The sequence below is a fragment of the Musca domestica genome, unplaced genomic scaffold, assembly GCF_030504385.1.
Source record: "Musca domestica strain aabys unplaced genomic scaffold, Musca_domestica.polishedcontigs.V.1.1 1, whole genome shotgun sequence".
NCBI lineage: Eukaryota > Metazoa > Arthropoda > Insecta > Diptera > Muscidae > Musca > Musca domestica.
The window spans coordinates 17,478,567-17,501,737 of NW_026712114.1; the positions used below are offsets into that span (position 1 = coordinate 17,478,567).

Consider the following 23,171-nt stretch of genomic DNA (forward strand, 5'->3'; position numbering starts at 1 on the left):
CCCATATAACGGTACCACTCGATACTCAGTATTTTGATGATTTTAGCGACATTATTGACCGGAATTGTTTCATATTTGGCATTTGAAGTTCGAAATGGATACTACAGCCTATGCCAGAAAATTGTCTGTGCAAGTCCACGTCTTCGTATAGCCCCCATAAAATGGTACCTCCCTATATTCGGTATTTTGATGATTTTAGCGACATTATTCACCAGAATTGTTTCAAAATTGGTGTTTGAAGTTCGAAATGGATACTACAGCCTGAGGCAGAAAATTTTCTGTACAGGTCCATGTCATCGTATAGCCCCCATATAACGGTACCTCCCCATATTCGGTATTTTGGTGATTTTAGCGACATTATTCACCGGAATTGTTTCATATTTGGCATTTGAAGTTCGAAATAGATACTACAGTGTAAGACAGAAAATTGTCTATACAGGTCCATGTCTTCGTATAGCCCCCATATAACGGTTCCTCCCGATATTCGGTATTTTGATGATTTTAGCGTCATTATTCACCGGATTTTTTCAAATTAGGCATTTAGAGTTCGTAATGGAAACTACAGTCTGTGACAGAAAATGTTTATGCAGGTCCAAGTCTTCGTATAGGCTACCTTTTCCCATACCTCCCTATATTCGGTATTTTGACGAGTTTAGGTGAAGTTCGTAATGGGTGCTACAGCCTATGACAGAAAATTGTCTATGCTGGTCCCGGTCTTCGCACAGCTCCGATATAATTTGATTATGATATGATTTTGATGATTTTAGCTACATTATTCACCGTTTATTTCAAGTTCCTAATTTTAATTTGAAAATGACTTATGACAAACAATGACTGTGTGGGTCCACGTCGTATAGACACCAATATAACGGCTATATTTGGTATTTTCAAAATTTTAACAGAATTTTGTAAGGATTTTTTTTTTCAAGTTCGTTGCAAATGGTGGAAGGTATTCAAAGTTCGGCCCGGCCGAACTTATTGCTTTTTAACTTGTTGTGTATGTATTTGTTGTTTTGAAAAATAAAACCAAAATATTTTCAAAATCAATGATTAGAAAAAACTTAAATTGCGGGAATTGCAGATTTGCCCTGGAATTGAAAGATTGAACATATTCTTGAGAGAACATCCAGGCATTGACTATATTTGACTCATTTTAGAAGGCAGGAAAACAATAACGACTCGTACTTATTGATATAAATATACAATTTATTTGCCTATATACAAAGCATACACTCTTACATACGAAAGCATTATTATTTACAAAGATTCACAAAATCCTAAAAACAATAAAACAACAAAAAAAAAATCAACTAGTAATTGCACTTAAATAAAGTAGGGGGAACATCTTAAAGTACATCGATCACATTGTCACAGATGCAATGGACAAACGAAGAAGTGGCGTCGACAGGAAACGAATATCAATCCTTTGGGCGCCAGCAAACATAGCAAAAATACAAATACTGACTGCTGTCTAATTAGGCTAGTAACAAAAATCACAAAGTGTCGTCTAAGTGGGCGTTCCGACACTTTTCAGGGGGCAAATTTGGTTTGATTTAGTTTTTCCGTTGTCGCATCTGCAGTGGCGGGTGGGGCCTTGGGCAGGCTGAAGAATTTCTGAAAAGTAGAAAAAAACAGCATTTAGAGTAATTTGAAAATAAATGGATGCACACTAAACATTTATGCTAAGCGACAGCAACATTTATTTGTTTGTTGTTGCAAGAAGTGTTTAGATTTTTAATGGATTTCATTTAAAAAAATTTGTTGCAAATCTGCGATTGCCAAGCATTAAGCCTGCCAAAACTCCAATAAAAAACAAACAACTTGTTTTTGTGTCTACCACACCAAACACTTACATCATGTATGCCAAAATTACGGGCCTCCTCCATAGTGTCGGGTAGCTTTTTATGCAACGTTTCGGGCAAAAACAAGGCTGCAATGGCGCCAATCAGGAACAGCGCACCCAAAATATAGTACGGACTGCGAATGTCAACTGTGGTGCCCAAGTACACCAGATATGGTGCAACAACGCCAACAGCGTTCGCCAGGATGGTGCCAAGGGCAATGCCCGTTTGACGCATACATGTGGGATAAATTTCCATGCCCTGCAAGCTGGCGGTGAAGAAGGTAACCGCGTTTAAGAATTTGATAAATGCTGCCAAACCCATAATTACAAATTCGTATTTTTCATCTGCAAAAAAAAAAAAAAAAAAAAAAACAGCCAAGGAAAAACAGAAAAAAAAATGTGAAGAGATTAAAATGTCTGCTAAGAATGGAATATAAATTCTAACAAACCTGTGGCCAACAATATCAGTGGTATGCAAGCCAAAAATGAAACAAAGAACGAGGAGCTGTTGGTAAAGCGTCGCCCAAATTTATCGCCTGAAAGATGCAAATCTTGTTAAGCTATTTGTTTTTGTTATTATCTTGTAAAACAACTTACCCAAATATTTGCCCAAAATGTAGGCGGGAATTTCCACAATACTTTGCATAAGGAAATTCAAGAAGGGATTACCATTCATTCTCGAGCTGAAGAGTACCAGGGTGAAATATGACACAGCTACCACACACCTGAAAGCGCATATGGATTTATATCATTGGGATATAGGTTGAAATTTATTAAATGGTATTTAAGCATCCAATGCGGTGATTGGATCATCTAAAAGGTAAATATTTTTATAGCCTTTCCCCCTTTTGGTCGTTATTGAGGTTGTGCTATTGCTATTCGCGATGTATAAAATGAGATTTCAAAACAGTTTCAGAAATTTATGTCACACTGTGAGCTTAAATTTAACTTGATTTAGTAATCGACCTATTAGTATTTTTTTTTTTTTTTTTTTGGGTAAAAAAAAATAATGGAAATAGTTGCTAATCGAAAAGGCAATTTTTTCTAGGCCCTAAATAAAAACTTAATGTGTTGATGACTGTTTTGGAATATTCCACCTTTAATCTAATTGAACTGTCTAAATTTTAAGGTTCTTTGGCCATGGTGTGACATTTTTTTCTCTTCTAAGGGTACAAAATATCGTATTTTTATACCCTCCCTCAAAATAATAATCTTAGACATAATAAAGAATATATATTCTTGATCAGAGTAAAATTCTCAGACGATTTAGCCATGTCAGCCCGTCCGTCGGCCGTAATCACTCTAAGCTAAAATTTTGCACAGATCAATATTTTGTCTGCAAGCGGGTCAAGTTCGAAAATGGTCTATATCGGTCCTGCAGGTCCAGGTCTTCGTACAGCCCCATAGACGTGTAACCCCCATATAACGTTACCCCCCGATATTCGGTATTTTAACGATTGCAGCAACATTCTCAATGAAAACCTCTGAAAATCCAAAAAAGGGGTTTCTTTTGAGTACTTTTCCCCTGGAAGAGCATTGTTTATGCAGGTCCACGATATCGTATATCACCCATATAACGGTACCATCCTATATTCTGTATTTTTTTATGATTTTAGCTACATTTTTCAATGGAATTGTGTAAAAAGAAGTTCTTTCTAAGCTCTTTACCCCCTGGAAGAGAAATGTCTATATAGGTCCACGATATCATATAGCCCACATACAACTGCACCCCCGATATTCAATTTTTTAAGAATTTTAGGGACATTATTCAACGGAATTGTTTCAAATTTCGTATTTAAAATTCCCAATGGGTACTACAACCTATGAGTAACATTGCGTATGCAGGTCTACGTCTTTGTAACGGGAGAGATGAAAAAACTGCAACCAACTTCAGAGTGCTGTCATTTCTAAGCCACTCGTCCGACAGCTGTTAAAATTATTCCAGTGACAGCTCATTATGTTGTTTACAAGCGTACAAAAGCATTTTGGTGCGATTTTTCCAGAAAAAGGTTATTCGTGATGGAATTCAAGAGTGATAGTGGGATTTCTTTATATTTGGCTGGAAAACAACAAGTGGCTATCGTTAGAGCTTTCCAGTGTAGCCCGACGTCAAGGAAGTGGACGGAAGAAAACATCAACATCAGCAGAAATATGCAAAATGTAAAGAAGCGACTTGATCGAAAACCGCGTCGCAATGGCCGAAAAATGGCTCGTGAGCTGAACATATCTCAATATTCCATTCGGCAAAGATTGAAAAATGAGCTCGGGGTAAAGTCATTGATATTCAAAAAAAGTCCAAGAGCTTACACCGCAACAGAAAAAAAATAGACCCAAATGTGATAGAGAGTTGCTTTGCTTGGCCGAAAGTGGTGAACTGATGAATTTGGTTTTCTCCGATGAGAAAAAAAAAACAAACTTATCGTGTTTACTTGCCAAAGAGGTCAGCTGAAAATGTGCTGGCCACCAGAACAGAACCGGCCATGGTGATGGTGTGGGCCGCCATAAGAGTCCTTGGTCGCTCTCCGCTCGTATTAATCGACCGTGGCATCAGAATGTCGAATGCCAAATATTATCGCGAAAATATTCTGGACACGCAAATATTTGGCCACAGACCTTGGACATTTCGACAGGACTCAGCATCATCGCACTCAGCACGCGCCAACCAAGAATGGTTAGAAAATGAGGTTCCTCGCTTTATTTCAGCGCCATCAAATCTCCGAATACCAATCCGTTGGACTATTGTGTCTTGAGTATTTTGGAAAGCAATGATGGCACTAAAAAATACCAAAGTGTCGATCACCTCAGGCAAGCGATTCGCCGGAAATGAGCCAAAATACCGCAGAGCAGAGTGTGACTGTTTCATTGGCCGTTTGAAGGCCATAATTCGTGACAAAGGTGACCACTTCGAAGAAATCTAAACTTATTCTAAAATTTTATGCTATTTCCGAAATTGTTTGCTTTCATTCTTTCTTGCAGTTTTCTTATCTCACTCTGTATGACAAAAGTTGCCTATGCAGGTCCACGTCGTCGTTTAGACCCTTATATGACGGCCACATTTCGTATTTTTAAGATTTAAACCGAATTTTTAACGGATTTTATTTATTTATTTTTTTTTTTTTTTTTTTTTTTGAAAATTGCCAAATTCTTTCCAAATAGTGGAGTGTATTCAAAGTTCGGTCCGGCCAAACTTACAACATTCTTACTTGTTTCTACCCTTTTGGTCTCAGTTTCCGCAAACACTGTCTCATTTCTCAATGGTTATTTAATTTCTGTAACATTTTCATGTTGATATGTGTCGAAGTCACTGCTTTTTTTTGAAGGTATATGAATCAATAAGACAGTATATTGAGCTAATGAAATACTTAAATATACTTGAAACCATGCATGCGAGAGAATGAAATGATGTATCGAATTTTAAATATTAAAATATTACTTAAATATTAATTTTTTAATAAAAATTGTGATAAATAAATTTAATCCAAAATTCTTTGCCACATTCATCTGCAACTTTCCCTTTCTTAGTTCTACTGCACATTAAAGCCATCCAATCCTTTTAAATTCCATGAAAATGCCATCAAGTCAATCCATACTTACCAGCTGAAGCCCATGATGCAAGTGTTCTTGGCCAGACGCCAACCCGAGAACAATGACGCTATGCCGTAGGTAACTTCTTGTTTTGTGCTCGTATAGATGGTGATCAACTCTTTTTCGCTCATGTCAAATTGACGTCCATTGATTCGGGCAATTTTCTTAAATTGCCTAATCGCATCACCAAAGCGTTTCTTGCTAATCAACCAGCGTGGCGATTCAATGACATATCTGGTCGGGGAGTCCGAAAGAAACAAGAAAATAGAAAATGAAAATAGAAACGAATCTAGATTTGCTGCAGGGGGAGGGGGCGGGGTGTATGGAATTTGATGGGTAGTAAGTGAATGACTGGCTGACTGAATGAATGAGTGATGAGGCAAAAGAAAAACAGAGAAAATTCAATTGAAACAAAGTTACGACCGACCGACCATCAACGGTAGCCGTCGTGGAGGCAGCATGGCACAGAGGGCATACAAAATTACGAATAAAACATTCTGTTCCCCCCACCCCCTCTTGCGAGCAATTGTTTGGTAAGATAGTAAACAGACCCTGGGTATTGTTGGCCCCTTGGACCTCCCTCCCACCCAAAATCCTCTTGGATATTTACATCAGTGCATATTTGGTCATAAAACAAAACATTGTGTAAAAAGGTTCCGGGTTTCTTCTTTTTGTCGTATTTTTTTGATGCTGTTCTTCTCCTCCTTTTTTTTTTTTGAGTTTTATCGAAAGAAATTGAAAACAATCGAATGAATTTGATTGGATTTCAAATGAATTGAACACACTCGCTCGCACACACACACACTCACGCAGACACATAGTCATACATGTCGAATTGAGCATAAGAAGACATCGTGCAATTGCTTTCTGCTTCAATGAATCCTTTTCGGTGGAAATTTAATGGAGAGTGAGTGAGGGATATGGGGTATGGGATTTTGAAAAGTATAGCTAGCTGGCAACCAATCCAGCCAGCCAGCCATATACTTTTGCATTTGATTGCACGATTGGTCGGAGAGAAGACCAAGAAAGAAGAAATGCTAAAAAAAAAACTGATACCGGCAACCAAATACTCCAGCAATATGCTTCGTGGTCCTGGCAATGGCATTGTTTTCGTTTCGTTTTTCCCCAGCTTAAAGAGTTTCACTCGCTTCGCTGATTCATTCGTGTGTGTGTGTGTGTGCGTGTGCCTGCCAGCCAGCCTGCATCCTGGTTAACCGTGTATGTGTGTGTGTGTGTGTGTGCGTTCGTTCGTTTCTTCATAGTTCTTTTTGCAAATTGTCGTAATGAATAACAAAGGAAACAAGAAAATGCGAAAAACAACCAAACCGAAAACCCCAAAAGGATCAGACCACACTCGCATAGTTATCCATCCTTGCATTGCAAATCCTTGCGAGCACATGTAGAAAATGTTCACATGTTTCAGAGAGCTACGAAGCCTACATTAGGCTATCATGGGCTATGAGAGAATTGTGAAGTGCTGCTTTTGACCGAAAAATTAAAAATACCACTCCATCCCAATGTCAGTGTATGTGTGAGAATGTATGTACATGTTGCTGTTGTTGTTGTCAGATATGTATGAATGTTTACCAAAAGAAAACAAAACCAACGACCAATGTTTCGACAGTTCTACTCACTTGGAGAAAATCAATACTAAGGCTGTTGGTACCGTTGTTATCCACATGAAGGGTTCCCATTTGCGTAACCACCAGAAAAGCAATGGCATTAATGTTGTTCCAATTGACCAACCAAAACTCTGATATATGGCGATTAAACTTCGATCTTGTCTGAAATAAAACAAAAAAAAGAGAGAAGAAATTTGTTAATTTAAATGAAAAATTGAGAGTTGGGAGTTTTTTCTAAAGGTTTTATAGGACCACAAACATAGAACTGAAAATTCTGTGGCCCATTTCGAAGACTAATATTGTGATTAATCTAAAAATTCATATTCAGCATAATTTAGGGTAAACGGATATTTTCTAAATTTTTGGAAAACTTTCAAGTTCTTTCCAAATTGTGGAGGGCATTAAAAGTTCGGCCGACCGAACTTGGCTGTTTTTTTACTTGTTAATATCGAATATTGTTTTGAATATACACTAAATGTGCTTCAAAATCTATCTTTATTAAATATGAATTTTGGGTGCTATGTGATTTGAAACCTGTCGAAGGCCGCCTTTTAATAAAAGTCTAGGCGGTTCCATTTCTATAACACACGGAAAGGAGAAGACGATGTTCTTGTTATGCATGGCTGCAGCTCTACTTTTATAAAAGACCTTTTTATACCCTACAACACTATGTGTTGGGGGTATTATAAGTTTGATTGGGCCAAAAATTATGTAACACCTCGAAATATTGGTTTCCCACATAGGAAGGTATATATGGATCTTCCTATCTCGCCGAGCTGAGTCGATCTAGCTATGTATGTCCGTCCGTCCGTCTGTCCATGTTAATTTGTAATCACTCTACAGGTCGCAATTATGGCCCGATATTCACGAAATCTAGAATGGAGGTGAGGCTAGAGTCAGAATAGAAGCCTATTTCTTTTGGAAATGATCGCACAATATTTAGGGGTTGAAATGGACCAAAAACTGAAAAAAAATCATGATTTTGCAGTTGCTCTACAGGTCGCAATTATAGACCAATCGACGCAAAAGTTTGCATGGGGCTAGAGCTTAGTTCTGGGCAGAAGCCTTCCAATTTTGTGGGTGAAATAGTGAAATAGGTGAAATAGGCCACAACATTTGTGTTAAATAAAAGCCAATTTTTCCATTAAACCGCGAATATATTTAATCCCGACGAAATCACAAATAGACGAACAGGTCAATTCTGACCGTTACGTAGATGCCGATAGTAAATATATAGCGAAATATATACAATGTGTATATACAAAGGAAGGGGATGTTAGTTAGAATGCTTATATCTCAAGAATGGTTGGACCGATTTTGACAAATTTTGTCAATTTAGAATGCGCTTGGCATAAAACTATAACATCTAAAAAAATCGCAGAAAAATGTGTCAATAAAGATGTTAATACAGATTTTGTAATATTTTGTGACAATTTTTTTATGTTTTCATATTTTTTATCGCATGCGATTTTTTCAATTTGACTTATAATATTTTGTAATATTTCTTCACCTTACAACACGGGTTAGGGATATTATATAAGTATTGCAAATATCGTCCGATCCTCACGAAAATTTTTACAAGGGTAGGGTAGGGCTCAGAAGGGCTAGGCCTATTGTTTTCAAATATGTCCGCAATATATTAGGGGGTTGAAATCGATCAACAACTAAAAATTTTCCTGATTTTGCAGCCGTTATAAAGGTCACAAATAGAAACCAAAGGACACGAAATCTCGCATAAAGTTAGAATTTGGACAGCGGGTACAATGGACCACTAATTTTGTGTGAAAAAATACCAGCATTATTTACAGGCGATATCCGAAATACACAAAAGGCGAATTTCTGGCTTTTTAATGCTGATTTCGTTGACGAATATAGCCAAATATCGTTGACAAGCAAATCACATAGATGAGTCTAAATTTGGAGATACAGAGGGGCTTCTTGCTTTTGGAGATGATTGCAAAATATTAAAGGGTTCAAATTAAATAGAAATGTTTTTCCGATCACACAATTGAAGCCAATTGAGACGCCTGTGAAGAGAGTTAAGGACAGGGAAGAATTCTTGCATTTTGGATGACCATTGGATTATATTTATCTGTAAAATGGACTACAACAACTAACAGCCCGACGGAGTGCATAAATATTGGGCAAATGTCCCTAGTCAAAATCTTAATTTCAAAAGCCAAATCTTCAAATATGGATTTGGACATAAGGGGGCTTCTAACATATTGTAGTGTTGTAGGGTATAACATAGTCGGCCCCGCACGACTATAGCCTTTTCTTACTTGTTATAACATGAGAATATCTTTTCGTGGATGACCTGCAGGCGTTCTTAAATAAAACCAGAAGGCATTTTTATGGATGATCAGAAGTTATTTATATAAAAAACGAATAGATAATATTGTAGGAGGCTTGTTGGTTCTCTTATTGAGGATCATACTAACCAACAGATATTATTGTAGATTCTTAAAGGTAAGTCATTTTAGATAATCTTATGACAGATCAATGGGTCTTTTAATTGAATACTAAGAAGTCTCGTAATGGAAGAGTAGAAGGACTTATTATGGAAGATTAGAATGCATTTCTTTTTATTTTTTCTGGAAGACTTGACGATCCTCTGTGTGTAACAGAAGATCAGCAATCCTTCATACAGAAGACCAATGGGTCTTTTTATCTTTATAAAAGACTAGGCGGTTTTCGAAAAGAAAAAAGGCTTTTCTTACTAAAACTTGAAGGATCTTTTGAGGAGATTTTAATACATAATTCCAACGAGTGGTGCAGAATGTCTTCAAATTGTAAAATAAACCGAAGGATTACAAGACAGGAAAATATTCATAATTGAAATTAAAGTAGTACCCCTATAAATACAGGGTAGGATAAAAAAAGCAAGAAAGCCATGCGCCATAATTTTTACATTTTTTTTTTTAATTTTATTGAATGAAAGCAAAAACTGTGCGAAATAGCATAAAATTTTAGAATAAGTTTAGATTTGTTCGAATTGGTCACCTTTGGCACGAATTATGGCATTCAAACGGCCAATGAAACCGTTACACGCTGCCCGAATGTTGCTTTTAGGTATTTTGGCCCAATCCCGGTGAAGCGCTTGCTTGAGGTGATCGACAAATACTCCAGACATAATAGTCCAACGGATTGGTATCTGGAGATTTTGGTAGCCCTTGTGCGCTGGAAATGAAACGAGAAACCTCATTTTGTAAACATTCTTGAGTGGTGCGTGCTAAGTGCGATGGTGCTGAGTCCTGTTGGTATGTCCAAGGTCTGCGGACAAAATGTTTGCGAGCCCTAGGCTTTAATACACCCTACAGAATATGTTCGAGATAATATTCGGCATTTATTTTGATGCCACGGTCGATTAATGCGAGCGGAGAGCGACCATCGGCTGTTATGGTGGCCCACACCATCACCATGCCCGGCGCTTGAGTTCTGTTGGTCACCCGTAGGTGCATATTTTCAGCTGACCTCTTTGGCAAGTAAAAACGACAAGTAAACTTCTGTACAACGAATGTTTTCTCATCGGAGAAAACCAAATTCGGCAGTTCAGCACTTTCGGCCATGCGAAAGCAGTCAGCAGTCTGATGGTGTTTTCAGTTTTTTCATCTCAGATTTTCAAATTTTCAAGATAACCCAAAACTCATTGTTATAGTTTGTCATGCACAGCATTCGTGAGTCAAATGTCCTCCGTTAATTTCTTAGTTAAATTTAGTTAATAATTTGCCTATCGCAATTTGACATTTTTTCTCAATTTAGAATACGCGACAGACCTCAATCTCTTCTATTTTTCTTCGAGTGGGCCTACTTCAAAACATATCAATATTTTCTTTATAGTAGGGAAAAATACGGAATATATTTTTCTAAATCACACACATTTTATTCTACTTTTTTTTACTTACTCTCTTGATATTTCCATGCCGATAATTTGAGGTGATTGAAACAAACTGTTGATAGTCAGAGCTGCTAAGCCGGAAAATACTAGGAACCAGGTATAATGGGCCGTGGTCAAAATCGAAGACAATCGGCCAATTGAACAAAACACCACACTGATGTAGTAGACCACACGGCGTCCAAAACTTTAAAATAAAGATAAAAAGAAGAGAAACAAAACAAACAATTAAAGAAATGACAAAGAAAAAGTCATTGAAAAGCAAACACTCAATACAAAACCGAAACAATGAATGTCAATGTCGAGTTGCGTCGCACCGGAAAGTAGAGACGGTAAGAGGAACCCTAACGCTTTTCAATTATTCGCAAATAATAGAATTAAATGTATTCTTGTTAATTTGATTTGAATTGAAATGGAATGGAGTTTTTTTTTTTTGTGCGAGTTAGCCACCACTTCAACTCTTGTGGGACAATTGTAAAGTCATTTAAAGTTATTCCATTTCGGAGTTGCTCTTAATGATGTTGCTGATGGTGGTGATGGGAATGGTAATGCTGATGCTGCAAAGCTTGAGAGATGTGGCCGCTGCCAACTTCACTGATGCTGATGATGGCGATGACGATGCTAGTGACATGAAATGAAGTTAAATGAATTTAGAATGGACTTACATATCACCCATTTGTCCGAGCAGAAATGAACCCGCAACTTCTGTCACTCGACCAACAACGAAAACATTTGTCACAAATAAATCGTGCGCACAAACCCAATTCTCCTGGCTGGGTATGGTGTCCTGATACCATTTCTGATCATAAGTCCAACCATTCTGGCAGGCTGTAATACAAAAAAAAAACATGAAAACACAAATGAAGCAAAAGCGAGATAGAAAACAAAATAAAACCAATAAAGGAAATCAAAAGAAATGAACAAAAGCAAATAGAAAACGGAGCGCAAGCCGCAGAGTGACTAAGATTGTTGACTGTCTAAATATCGAAAGTCATGGCATCCAGCTGCAGTGGCAGCATCAGCAGCAGTTTCGTGGTTGTTGCTTCTCGCTGTGGTGGCCAACGAGATAAACGATAGCTAGGTTTTTGGTCGATAGAATAATGATGGGATCACCGCCAATGTTAACAAGAAATCAAATAAAGCGGCAGGACAGTGGAATGGAGAACATGAGTCGCATTGATATTCCGGACAAAGAATTTTAATCTTTGGAGGTAGAATTGATATTCAGTTCGAATATATTATTGTCATTTTAAAGGACTTTTATAAGCCCTAAGAAACTTCTATAGACATTCCATAGACCTTTAATAGAGCTATAGGTCCGCTAAAGTAAATCCCTATAAACTTTCCATAAAAAAAACTCTAAAGGTGTTGATCCTTTAAATTGGTAATAGTATCCCTATAGATTTTCTACAAGAATCCTCGAAACTTTTTATCAAAACCCTTTAAAATTAATTAGAAGAAGTTCTTCCCATGGAACTACGTGAAGGTCTAGGAAGGGATCTTTCCATAGAAGACTGGAAGCTCTTTATATAGTCCTTTCATAAAAGACGGAAAACTCGTCCCATAAAATATGGAGAGTTCTTCTAAACGGAGACCCGATTGTATGAGAATAACAGAGGCTTTGCCTAAAAGAGCCGAAGGAACTTCCTCCCTAACAGAAAAAGGTATACCTCTTTTAGGAGACCAGATTGTCTTATGTTAAAAGATCTGAGGGTTTTAGAGAACAAGAAGGTTTTCTCTTAAAAGACCGAAGGAATATCTTATAGAGTATCAAAAGGCTATCTCTTACATAACCAGGAAGTGTCTGAATGGAGGACCAGCTGGTCTTCTCGTAGAAGGCCCGAAGGTATTCTCGTAAAAGACCAGCATGCCTTCTCATAAAAGACCAAAAGGTCTTCCATCATAAAAGACCAAAAGGTCTTCCATCATAAAAGACGAGAAGGTCTTTCCATAGAAGAACACAGGAGGTCTTTTATTAAAAGACCTCAGTCTTTTCATAAAAGACCTCATAAGGCCATCTCATAGAAGGCCAGTAGGTCTTCTATTTGAAGGTTAGAAGTTATTTTCATATACAACTAGAAGGTCTTTTCATATAAGACCAAAGAAGATCTTCTCATAGAAAGCCAGTAGGTCTTCTCTTTGAAGGTTGGAAGTTATTCTCATAAACGACCAGAAGTTATTCTCATAGACGAGCAGAAGGTCTTCTCATAGACGAGCAGAAGATCTTCTCATAGACGAGCAGAAGGTCTTCTCATAGAAGACCCGAAGGTGTACTCATAGTATACCTGAAGGTCTTCTCATAGAAGACCCGAAGGTGTTTTCATAAACTATCTGAAGGTCTTCTCATAAAATACCCGAAATTCTTCTTATAGAAGATCCGAGGTCTTCGCATAGAACACCTAGTAATTCTTCTCACTGAAGGCTAGAAAGTCTTCTCATAGACAACCAGAAGGTCTTCTCAGAAGGTTTTCTCAAAAAAGACCAGTATACCCTAAAGTCTTCTTATAGATGGCCCTAAAGTCTGCTTCTAACGTCGCCTTATAGAACCCCCTAATGTTTTGTTATAGTATACTAATAGAAGAACCTTCTTTGAGGAGAACTTCTGATTTTCAATAAGATGACTTCATGTTCTTCTATGATATGACCTTCGATTCTTTTATAGGAAAACATTCGAGGCTTCCATAAGAAGACCTTAGGGCCTTATGTATGTAAACCTGAAGTACTTCTTATAGAAGGCGTGAAAATCTTCCGTAGCAAGCCAGAAAGTCTTTTTATAAAAGACCTGGAAGACTCATACGTTTTTCTATTGAAATATCTTCTTGTAGACCTGACCTTTGGAAGGCCAGTAGGCCTTCCTTTAGAAGACCAAAAGTTATTCTCTTTGAAGATCAGAAGAGATTTCCTTTAAAATAGAAAAACACCACTGTCTTATGACGTTTTCTCGTTTTCCTTTCATTTGTTTAACGGAGTTGAGTTAAAGTGAAACGCATTAAAGTGCAAAGTTGTAAAAAGTAATGTTAAGCAAATGGAAAAACTTTGTTAGTTCTGCTTCGTTATGTCGTCCGCCACAGACACACTCGCACATACATTGCCACACAAAAATATTTATGCTCTCTGGTGGAGGTATGTTTTGTGGGTGAATTTCAGAGCTAGCGTGGTATTACTTGGGGGTATCTTCTAAGCTAAACTCTATATCCCGGTATTTCCTTTGCTCGCCGAGCTGAGGTTGCCGCTTCCACTAAAAACGATTTCCCAAGAAATTATTACTTTTTATTTTATAATTGAAAGTTATTGAATAACTTTGAAAAAGCACGAAAAAGAAAAAGACGACGAAGAGGAGAAAAAAGACTACGATTCGTCGTCGTTGTCGACTAATAACAGATAATGCTAAATTATGAATCAAATTTGTGGCAAGAGTTGTTTGCCGGTTCTTTGTGTGTGTGGGTGTATGTTGAAGGCATGTGTGTGTGGGAGCGCATATTTTATGTTTGCATTCTTCGTAATGTAGGTATGTGAGTTCCTCTTCCTGTGGTGCCATGGAATGCCTTGCAAACCACATTTGCATAATAAAGTCATAGACGTTTATAAAAAGAAACGCAACAGACATACTCAAATTTTAACACATACACTCATGTCCGTAATAAATAATATTCTTCTATGAACAGTATCTGGTCGTAGTATTGTGGAGATAGTGTAAATTTAAGTAACGGAAAATATTGAAAGAAGTAAAAAAGTATTAGTCTGTTTAGGCGACAGAGGCATAGTCTAGGCCAATTTTCGATTATTTAAATATATTTTGACTTGTGTTATGATTTTTCAAATTGTTGATCCTCTATGGAGTAGATTCGGAAGGAATGTGCCAATATTGCCCATTTCGTATCGGACCTAAATAAAAATGATACAAATATTGCGATGTGCCAGGTTTGGACTATATTTCATAAGAAATATGTGATAATTTTTATAAAATGTTAAAATGTGCAGGATGTACCAGATATGGTCGACCGAAGTATCCTATTTTCCTACCTTAATTGAAAAAAATCTAACATTTATATCAAATTCTATGCGAAAAAAAAATTCGATAAATTTCGCATTCATTACAGGTTTCTGGTTGAGACAAATATTTAGCTGTAAAGAATATCTGACTTGTTTCGCAAGTTATGACAGATAAAAGTATTGAAAATTGTGACCCCTTGTGGGTGAGCAATCAGAAAAGGTTCGCAGATATATATCATCTTCGCAACAGATCATGTGTGTGAAATTGGAAGCAAGTTGGATGCTTATTTCGCTTTCTTTGAGCGTTTTGTTTTTCAAATCTTGAACCCTATACGGGTGAGGTACCAGAAAAAAATGGTCCGATCTCTACCACATTTAAAACAGATCTTGTATTGATGGAAATATTGAGATGTACCAATTTTGAATTGAACCGAATGTTAAAATCGCGATTTCTGAGTTTCATGGATATTCAAAATTTTGACCCATTGCGGGAGAGGTACCAGGAGGAATGGACCGATATATCCCATCTTCGCAGCAGATCTATTGTTGGTAGAAATAATGGGATGGGTGAAATATGAAGAAAACCAAATGCTTATTTCAGATTTTATAATCCATTTTGTTATTCAAAACGTTGACCCTTTACGGGGGAGCTACCAGAAGGAATGGTCCGATCTCTACAATCTTTATAACAGATCTTATATTTATGAATATATTGAGATGAACCAAGTCTGAATGAAATCGGATGATAATTTCGCATTTAATGAGCTCCATGGATATTCAAAATTTTGGTACCAGAAGGAGTGGACCAATATATCCCATCTTTGCAGCAGATCTTGTGTTAGTAAAATAAAAGGATGTGTGAAATATGAAGAGAACTGAATGCTTAATTCGGATTTTATAATCGCTTTGGTTATTCAAAACTTTGATGCTTTGGGGGGGGGGGGGGGTTATAGCAGGAGGATCTATCCGATCTCTGTCATCTTTATACAAACCTTATGTTGAGATAAACATTAAGATGTACCAATTCTAAATGAATTCGGACATTAATTTCACGTTTTATGAGCTTCATGAATATCCAAAATGTTAACCCTTTCTTGGGGAGGTACCAGAAGAAGTAGACCGATATATACCACCATCGCAGAAGATCTTGCGTTAGTGAAAATAATGGGATGTGTGAAATTCGAGAAGAACCGGATTTTTATTTCGGATTATATAATCGTTTTGGTTTTGTGGGGAGGAACCAAAAGAAATGGTCCTTATAACAGATCTTATGGTAAGAGAGGAGTAGGCTGATATTGCCCATCTCCAAACTCGATCCTAGTTTGATAATAATATCACGATGTACCAAGGACCAAATCGGACACTGCCTTTGAGAGTTATCGTGCGCACCAGCCAGACAGACGGACGGATATCGCTAGATCGACTCCAAATGTCCTGCAAAAAAAAGCACATTTTTACTGTATCAAATGATGTATCCGCTCTCTAGCCATATAGCTGAGGGTACAAAAATATATATGAATATATAGAGGGAGACGAAATTAACGTATTTTATTCATATTAATTCAACAGTGATTTGAGAACATGTCTTCATATACCCTTATCCTTGTGTCTATCGAGAGTTCATATAATTAATTATTGCCAACATTTTCCTCATGGAAACAACGTTTAAGATCATGTCTCTTTAGAAGAAATCCTTTTTAGTAAAAGTGGGGTTAAATTAAGGGAGGTTGCAGGCATACTTTCCACTTTCTTTATTAGAATTAAGACTTATTCTGTGAACCACTTCCAAAAACATTATTTCGAATTTTAATAATTCGGCACCAATATGTCTCAATACTCCAACAACATCCTGTAAAATACCAATGGCATTCCATGACGAGTTATCCTTTCATAAATATTGCAACAGAAAAGGAAATTTTTAATTCTCATTCATAAATATAAATAAATAAATGAAAGACAAATACTGCATTGAAATAATAAAACACAACAACGGCAACGAACAAAAATTGGAATTTGAATTTCCTCAAAAACAAAAAAATAGAAGAGAAAACAAATATTGCCCGTAACCACAAAGAGACATCATTTAGAAATCGAATGCAGGAGTCTATGCCAGACTGGCATCTATCTGTCTGTGAACAGCTAGGAATAACATCAACACCCAACATTGACGACCAAAAACAACGCAACCGAAACGAGAAACGAAACGTATTCACCTGAGAATTATATAACATTACATTAAATTTGCCTCAATATACAAAAATCCTACCCCCTCTCCTCTCTCCCCACTAAATCGCTCCTGATGTGAAGACACGTACCTGTGGTTCTCTTCAGCAAATGAATTTTCAGTTAGACTCAAAGCATTGCCGGTATTCGATTTGACATCATTATGATTACGTATGTGTTATGGCTATAACATATCTATCATCAAACCAATCAAAACGACAGACAACTCAGGCTGACAGTCAAACAGCTGAACATGTGTAGACTCCAACAAAATGAAGTCAAACGGAAGTTTTGTCATATTTTCCTCTCTCTCCCTCTCTCCCGGTTTTTTGCCAAGTGTGTTTCAATTGATTATTTCTGTATGTTTGTGTATTAATAAATCAATTTCATCAAACGAAGCACATAATTACACCAACATACAACATGTATGTGTTTGTAGTTGCCCAGAACAAATTCATATATTTGGAACGACAAATTCATGTGTATGTGTGTGTGTGTTTCTGTATGACATGTCCACAGACAGAACGAGTCCGGATGACAGTCACTCATCAAAATATTGATTTGCATATATCATCAACTAAACAATCTGTCAGGTTTGCGAAAAATTATGACAAATAGAGTATTGGAAAAGGATTGGAGTTTTTGAGTTGGGAAATACTGAATATTATTTTTTAATAGAGTAAATATAATGAGAAAATAATGTGTATATCATGTGTATGGTTATAGCGTATTAATATAATTTGAAGAAGAAAAAGTTGATGGCCAAGAAGTTCTTCCATAACGTCACACCCACAATGTTTTTTACAAATATTTTAAAAAATATTCTTTAAAAAACCATTTATTTACACTTTCTTTAAAAAAGTAGGATTTTTATCAGGAGGTCCTGGAAAAAATTTTATAGAAAATTCCAATTTTTAGCTCAGAAGGTCCTTGGAAAACGTCTTAAACATTACATGATTTCCTCGTCAGTATAACTTTTACAAAATATCTTTAATATTTCACGTATTAAAGGGCCTACTTAAGAATAAATTCTTAAAAACTCCAAGGCATCCTTGAAAAATATTTTTTTAGAAAACATCAAATATCTTGAAAAATGCTTAAAAATTGAAGGGATCTTAAGAGCTAGAGCCCATTACGACTAAAATGTGCTAATATCATCAAAACCCCAAACATCGTGGGGTACCCATAAAAGGGTTATACAAAATCGTGAACCGATATGCGAACCATCCCATACAAAATACAAGTTACTGAGCCAAATTACAAACCTCTTCGGAAAATAATGTGAGCTGTATCGTGATTTCAACACACCTTCAGGGAGACGGATATCGAATATCTTAAATATATATACTTAGTAGAGGTGTTACAAGTGGAATGACAAATTTAATATACCCTCCCTTCCACGATGGAGGTTATAACCAGAAGATCCTGGACTATTGAAAAATTAATTCTTGAAAACTCCACAATTCCGTTTTTAAAAATCCTATGGGGCTCTTGGAAAATAAATTCTTTAAAATTCAAATCAGCTGCTAAAAAATAACAGAATCCATAAAAAATTAATTCCTAAAAAGCCGACATTCTTAGAAGAGGAATTGTGAATTCAAAAGATCCTTGATAACAAAATTCTGAAAAATCTACGATGTCCTTCAAAAAAAAATTTCAACTCGAAAACATTCATAAAAAGTCCATGATTTTTATCAAGGAGTCCAGCTAAAGGTTCTCTATAAAAATAACAGATTTTTGGCCGGGAGATTCTTACAAAAGTTTAAAAAATTAAATTTTTGGTCAGAGTTTCATGGTTTTTAGACAGTGGGTTATAGAAAATATCTTGTTTCTACGAATTGTGTTCCGGACGTCCTTGGTTTTGTTTTTCTTCAATTTATAATTTGTGCCTTCGGTTAAAACCATTTTTCCACAATTTTCTAGAGTCCTTTTCTTAAATTAGGGCTGTTGAAAAAAATTTATATAACCAATATGGTTTTTGGTAAGGAGGACCCTGAAAAGATTAATTTTTAAATCCATCTTCTTAAAATAAATTCTTAAAATTCGCTTTTTTTCCTCCACATTGTCGGAAGACTTTTTTATTTTAAAAATCCACGATTTTCAGTCAGAAAGTCTTTAACAACAATTCTTGAAAATTTGTTCCAAAAATTGCCGATGTTTGGAAAACAGGCCCTTAAAAATATGTTTTAATGTTTTTTTATAAAATCTCCACAAATTTGGCTCAGCATATCCTTGGTCTGAAGAAAATTGTAAAACAATTTTTAACAAGTTCTCGATTTTCTAGAACGTTCTTATAATTCCTCGATTTTGAAAAATGCATGAAATGTCGTTAGAAGGTGCTCGAAAAAAATTCCCCTTGATTAACTATAAAATCTCCTCCCGACTAACCAATAACCCTTGTTTTTACATTGAAAACCAAAAATTTGTTTTTTTATATCCGTCTTAAATAATTATTAAAGTTTTTCCAACTAGTGGTTTTAAATATTAAATATTTAACACACATTCCCACCACCGCTGTCTTATTTCTTTGAACTCATTTCTCTCACGCCACTCAAAAGGGCTGTAAGAAAATTTTCGCTGCCCCGCCAAAAAAATGCAATTCTCCGAAGCATTACTTTGATCTGTGTGTATGTGTCTGTGTGCAAGTGAAATTGAAATTGGTTTCGTTTTCATGCCATCCTCGCTTTTATTTATATATATGTTGTTTTATCTTTTTTTTGGGAGGGTTTTTTGTTTTGCCATCATGTATGAAGGCGAAACGATGCTTTACAGTTTCCGTTTCCGATTTTGAAGTGCCCAACATGAGGGGCATGCACTGCACTGGTTTCAATATACATTTATTCCCCCCAAAAAAGGACGAGAATACGCTTGAGTGTGTTTGGAAATTGTTTTGTTACACTGAGAAAAATGAAAGTAACAATAATTGCGGAAATAATGGCCCATATAAGCTTTCCATCTATCCAATAAAAAATGTGGATGAGAACTGTAAACATATAAAATTTTTAGATCTTATTTTTAGCTCAACCTTCATAATCTGGGGTTTTCCTGTATTTATACCCTACACCACATAGTAGGCTTTGTGCATTTGTTTGTAACATGGAGAAGGAAGCAAGGTAGACGTATAGTTATTTTAGAGGATTATCATAGAATCACTTTCTTAGTCGATTTATGCATGTCAGTTCCTCTGTCCATGTATACTTGGGACAAAATGCAGGTCGTATTTATTATCCGATGGAGATGAAATTTTCCAAACAATATTTATTTGGCCCAAGGATGAATCCTATTGAAATTGGTGAGAATCGGAAAAAAAATTTAAAATAGCTTTCATATATATCATCCGATTACGGGTTAATTGTGCACCAAATGGCCAATATTAGTCCAAATGAACTTAATTTTGGCAAATCCAACCAAATTCAGCCTAGAAGCAAGTATATCACATTTTGTGAAGTACAAGTATAGTACATCACAAATATAGCTATAGCTCCCATAAACAGGGTGAGATGAAAAAACTGCAATAAACTTCAGACTGCTGTCATTCCTAAGCCACTCGTCCGACAGCTGTTAAAATTATTCCAGTGATACCTCATTTTATTGTTTACAGTCTTAAAAAAACATTTTGGTGAGAATTTTCCAGAAAAAAAGTTATTTGTGAAGAAATTCAAGCGTGATAGTGTGATTTCTTTATATTTTGCTGGAAAACCACAAGTGGCTATCGTTAGAACACTCCAGCATTTAAATGTGAATAAATCTGTTGTGTCTCGTACCATCTCGTACAGCAACATCAGTAGAAATTGTTCGGAAAGTAAAGAAGCGACTTGATCGAAACGCGCGTCGCAGTGGCCGACAGATGGCTCGTGAGCTGAACATATCGCAATATTCCATTCGGAAAATATTGAAAAATGAGATTGGGGTAAAGCAATTGAAATTTCAAAAAGTTCAAGAATTTACATCGCAACAGAAAGAAAATAGACTCAAAAGAGCTAAAGAGTTGCTTCGCTTGGCCACTTCACCACTTACGTGAATTGTCGAATTTGGTTTTATCCGATGAGAAAACATTCGTTGTCCAGCAGTTTGTAAACAAACAAAATGATCATTTTTACTTGCCAAGGAGGTCTGTGTACCTTCGGTTGGCCACCAGAACTCAAGGACCGGCCATAGTGATAGTGTGGGCCGCCATAACAGCCGATGAGCGCTTTCCTCTCGTATTAATCGACCGTGGCATCAGAATAAATGCCGAATATTATAGCGAAAATATTCTGGAGGGTGTATTAAAACCTTGGGCATGCAAACATTTTGGCCGCAGTCGCACTCAGCACGCGCCACCCAAGAATGGTTACAAAATGAGGTTCTTCGCTTCATTTCCAGCGCACAATGGCCAACAAAATCTCCGTATACCAATCCGTTGGACTATTGTGTCTGGAGTATTTTGGAAAGCAAGGTTGGCACTATAAAATACCAAAGTGTCGAACACCTCAAGCAAGCGCTTCGCCCGGAATAGTACGAAAATACCGCAGAGCAACATTTGGGCAGCGTGTGACGGTTTCATTGCCCGTTTGATGGCCATAATGCGTGCCAAAGGTGATCAATTCGAACAAATTTAAACTTATTCTAAAATTTGATGCTGTTACCGACACTTTTTGCTTTCATTCAATAAAATCTGAAGAAAATGTAAAAATGATGGCTTTTGACTTGGTTGCAGTTTTTTTATCGCACCCCGATATTTGATATTTTGACGATTTTAGAAACTTTATTCACAGGAGTTGTTTTAAGTTTCGTAATGGAAAATGCCGCCTACGACAAAAAATTGCGTATGCAGGCCCACGTTTCCGTATAGCTTGCATATAACAGTTCCTCCCAATATTTGGCATTTTAATGATTTTAGCGACATTATTCACCAGAGTTGTTTCAAATTTCGTATCTAGGGTTCGTAATGGGAACAGGTCCCGGTCTTAATATAGCCCCCATATATCAGTACCTCCCTATATTCGGTACTTTGAAATTGTTTGAAATTTCGTATTTAAAGTTCCTAATCGGTACTACAGCATGTGACAGAAAATTTTCTATACAGGTCCAGGTCTTCTCATAGGCTGTACCTCCCTATATTCCGTATTTTGATGATTTTAGCTGCATTATTCACCGGATTCAAGTTTCGTATTTGAATGACCTATTGTGAGCTGCCTATGCAGGTCCAGAGCCCAATAAAAAGGCTATATTCGGTATTTTTTAAAATCTTAACAGAATTTTTAACGGAATTTTTAGCGGAATTTTTAGCGGATTTTTTCCCAGACAAAAAACAAGGGAACTGATTAGGATTGGTGGCTCTTTCCGAAACCTAAGTATTCCCCTGACCATTTTGCAATAATTATATATTAATAGACAAGGCACGGTCGACGAAGGGGTTCCTCTTCTATTGAGCTTACGATCTCGCCACTTGTGTAAAAAAAGTTTTTTGTCATAGAAGTTTTTTTTTTAAATAACTTCTGGGGAGAATATCCCAGACAAAAACAAGGGAACTGATGAGGATTGTTGGCTCATTCCGAAACCTAGGTATTCCCTGCCTTACCCTCTGGTAAACATTGCCATTGTTCTCCACAAATAAACAGACATTGTTTTTATAAGAATAACAATAAAGGTATTAAAGGTACCATTTTACAACAACAGGATTTTATTTATTTTTTTTTTAATTTCCAAATTTGTTCCAAATGGTGTAGGGTATTCAAAGTCCGGCCCGGCCGAACTTACTGCTTTTTTACATATTTTTAGATCAACTTTCATAATCTGGGTTTTTCCTGTATATTTTTTTTTGTGTTTCCCAATAGAACCATAGACTCCAAGTTTCAAGGTTCTGCATCGTAGTCTTGAATTTCACAGTCTTCTTTCATTCTCAACTAGCAAAAGTAATCCCAAAAAAGAACGATAAACCCATATTTTGGTAATTTTGAGGTAGTCAGAGGAAATTTTATTAGATTTTGAGATTATTTGGATTTTAATGAAGACTATGCAGGTTCAG

At 36.5% G+C, this 23,171-nt stretch overlaps 1 protein-coding gene across 2 annotated transcripts in view; it reads right to left on the bottom strand.

Moving 5' to 3' along the window:
* Positions 1–1,185: 1,185 nt before the first annotated feature.
* LOC101892245 (carcinine transporter) overlaps positions 1,186–23,171 on the bottom strand; it is a 39,411-nt gene continuing 17,425 nt past the window's right edge. For both annotated transcript variants that reach the window (XM_059119876.1, XM_059119874.1), the window contains exons 4-11: positions 11,611–11,773; positions 10,956–11,132; positions 7,063–7,212; positions 5,438–5,662; positions 2,441–2,568; positions 2,293–2,379; positions 1,854–2,188; positions 1,186–1,614 (exon numbers count right to left, since the gene is read on the bottom strand). In XM_059119876.1, coding sequence (XP_058975859.1) covers positions 1,531–1,614; positions 1,854–2,188; positions 2,293–2,379; positions 2,441–2,568; positions 5,438–5,662; positions 7,063–7,212; positions 10,956–11,132; positions 11,611–11,773 — 1,349 coding nt within the window. In that variant the 3' untranslated portion in view covers positions 1,186–1,530. The remainder of the gene's footprint in view (positions 1,615–1,853; positions 2,189–2,292; positions 2,380–2,440; positions 2,569–5,437; positions 5,663–7,062; positions 7,213–10,955; positions 11,133–11,610; positions 11,774–23,171) is intronic.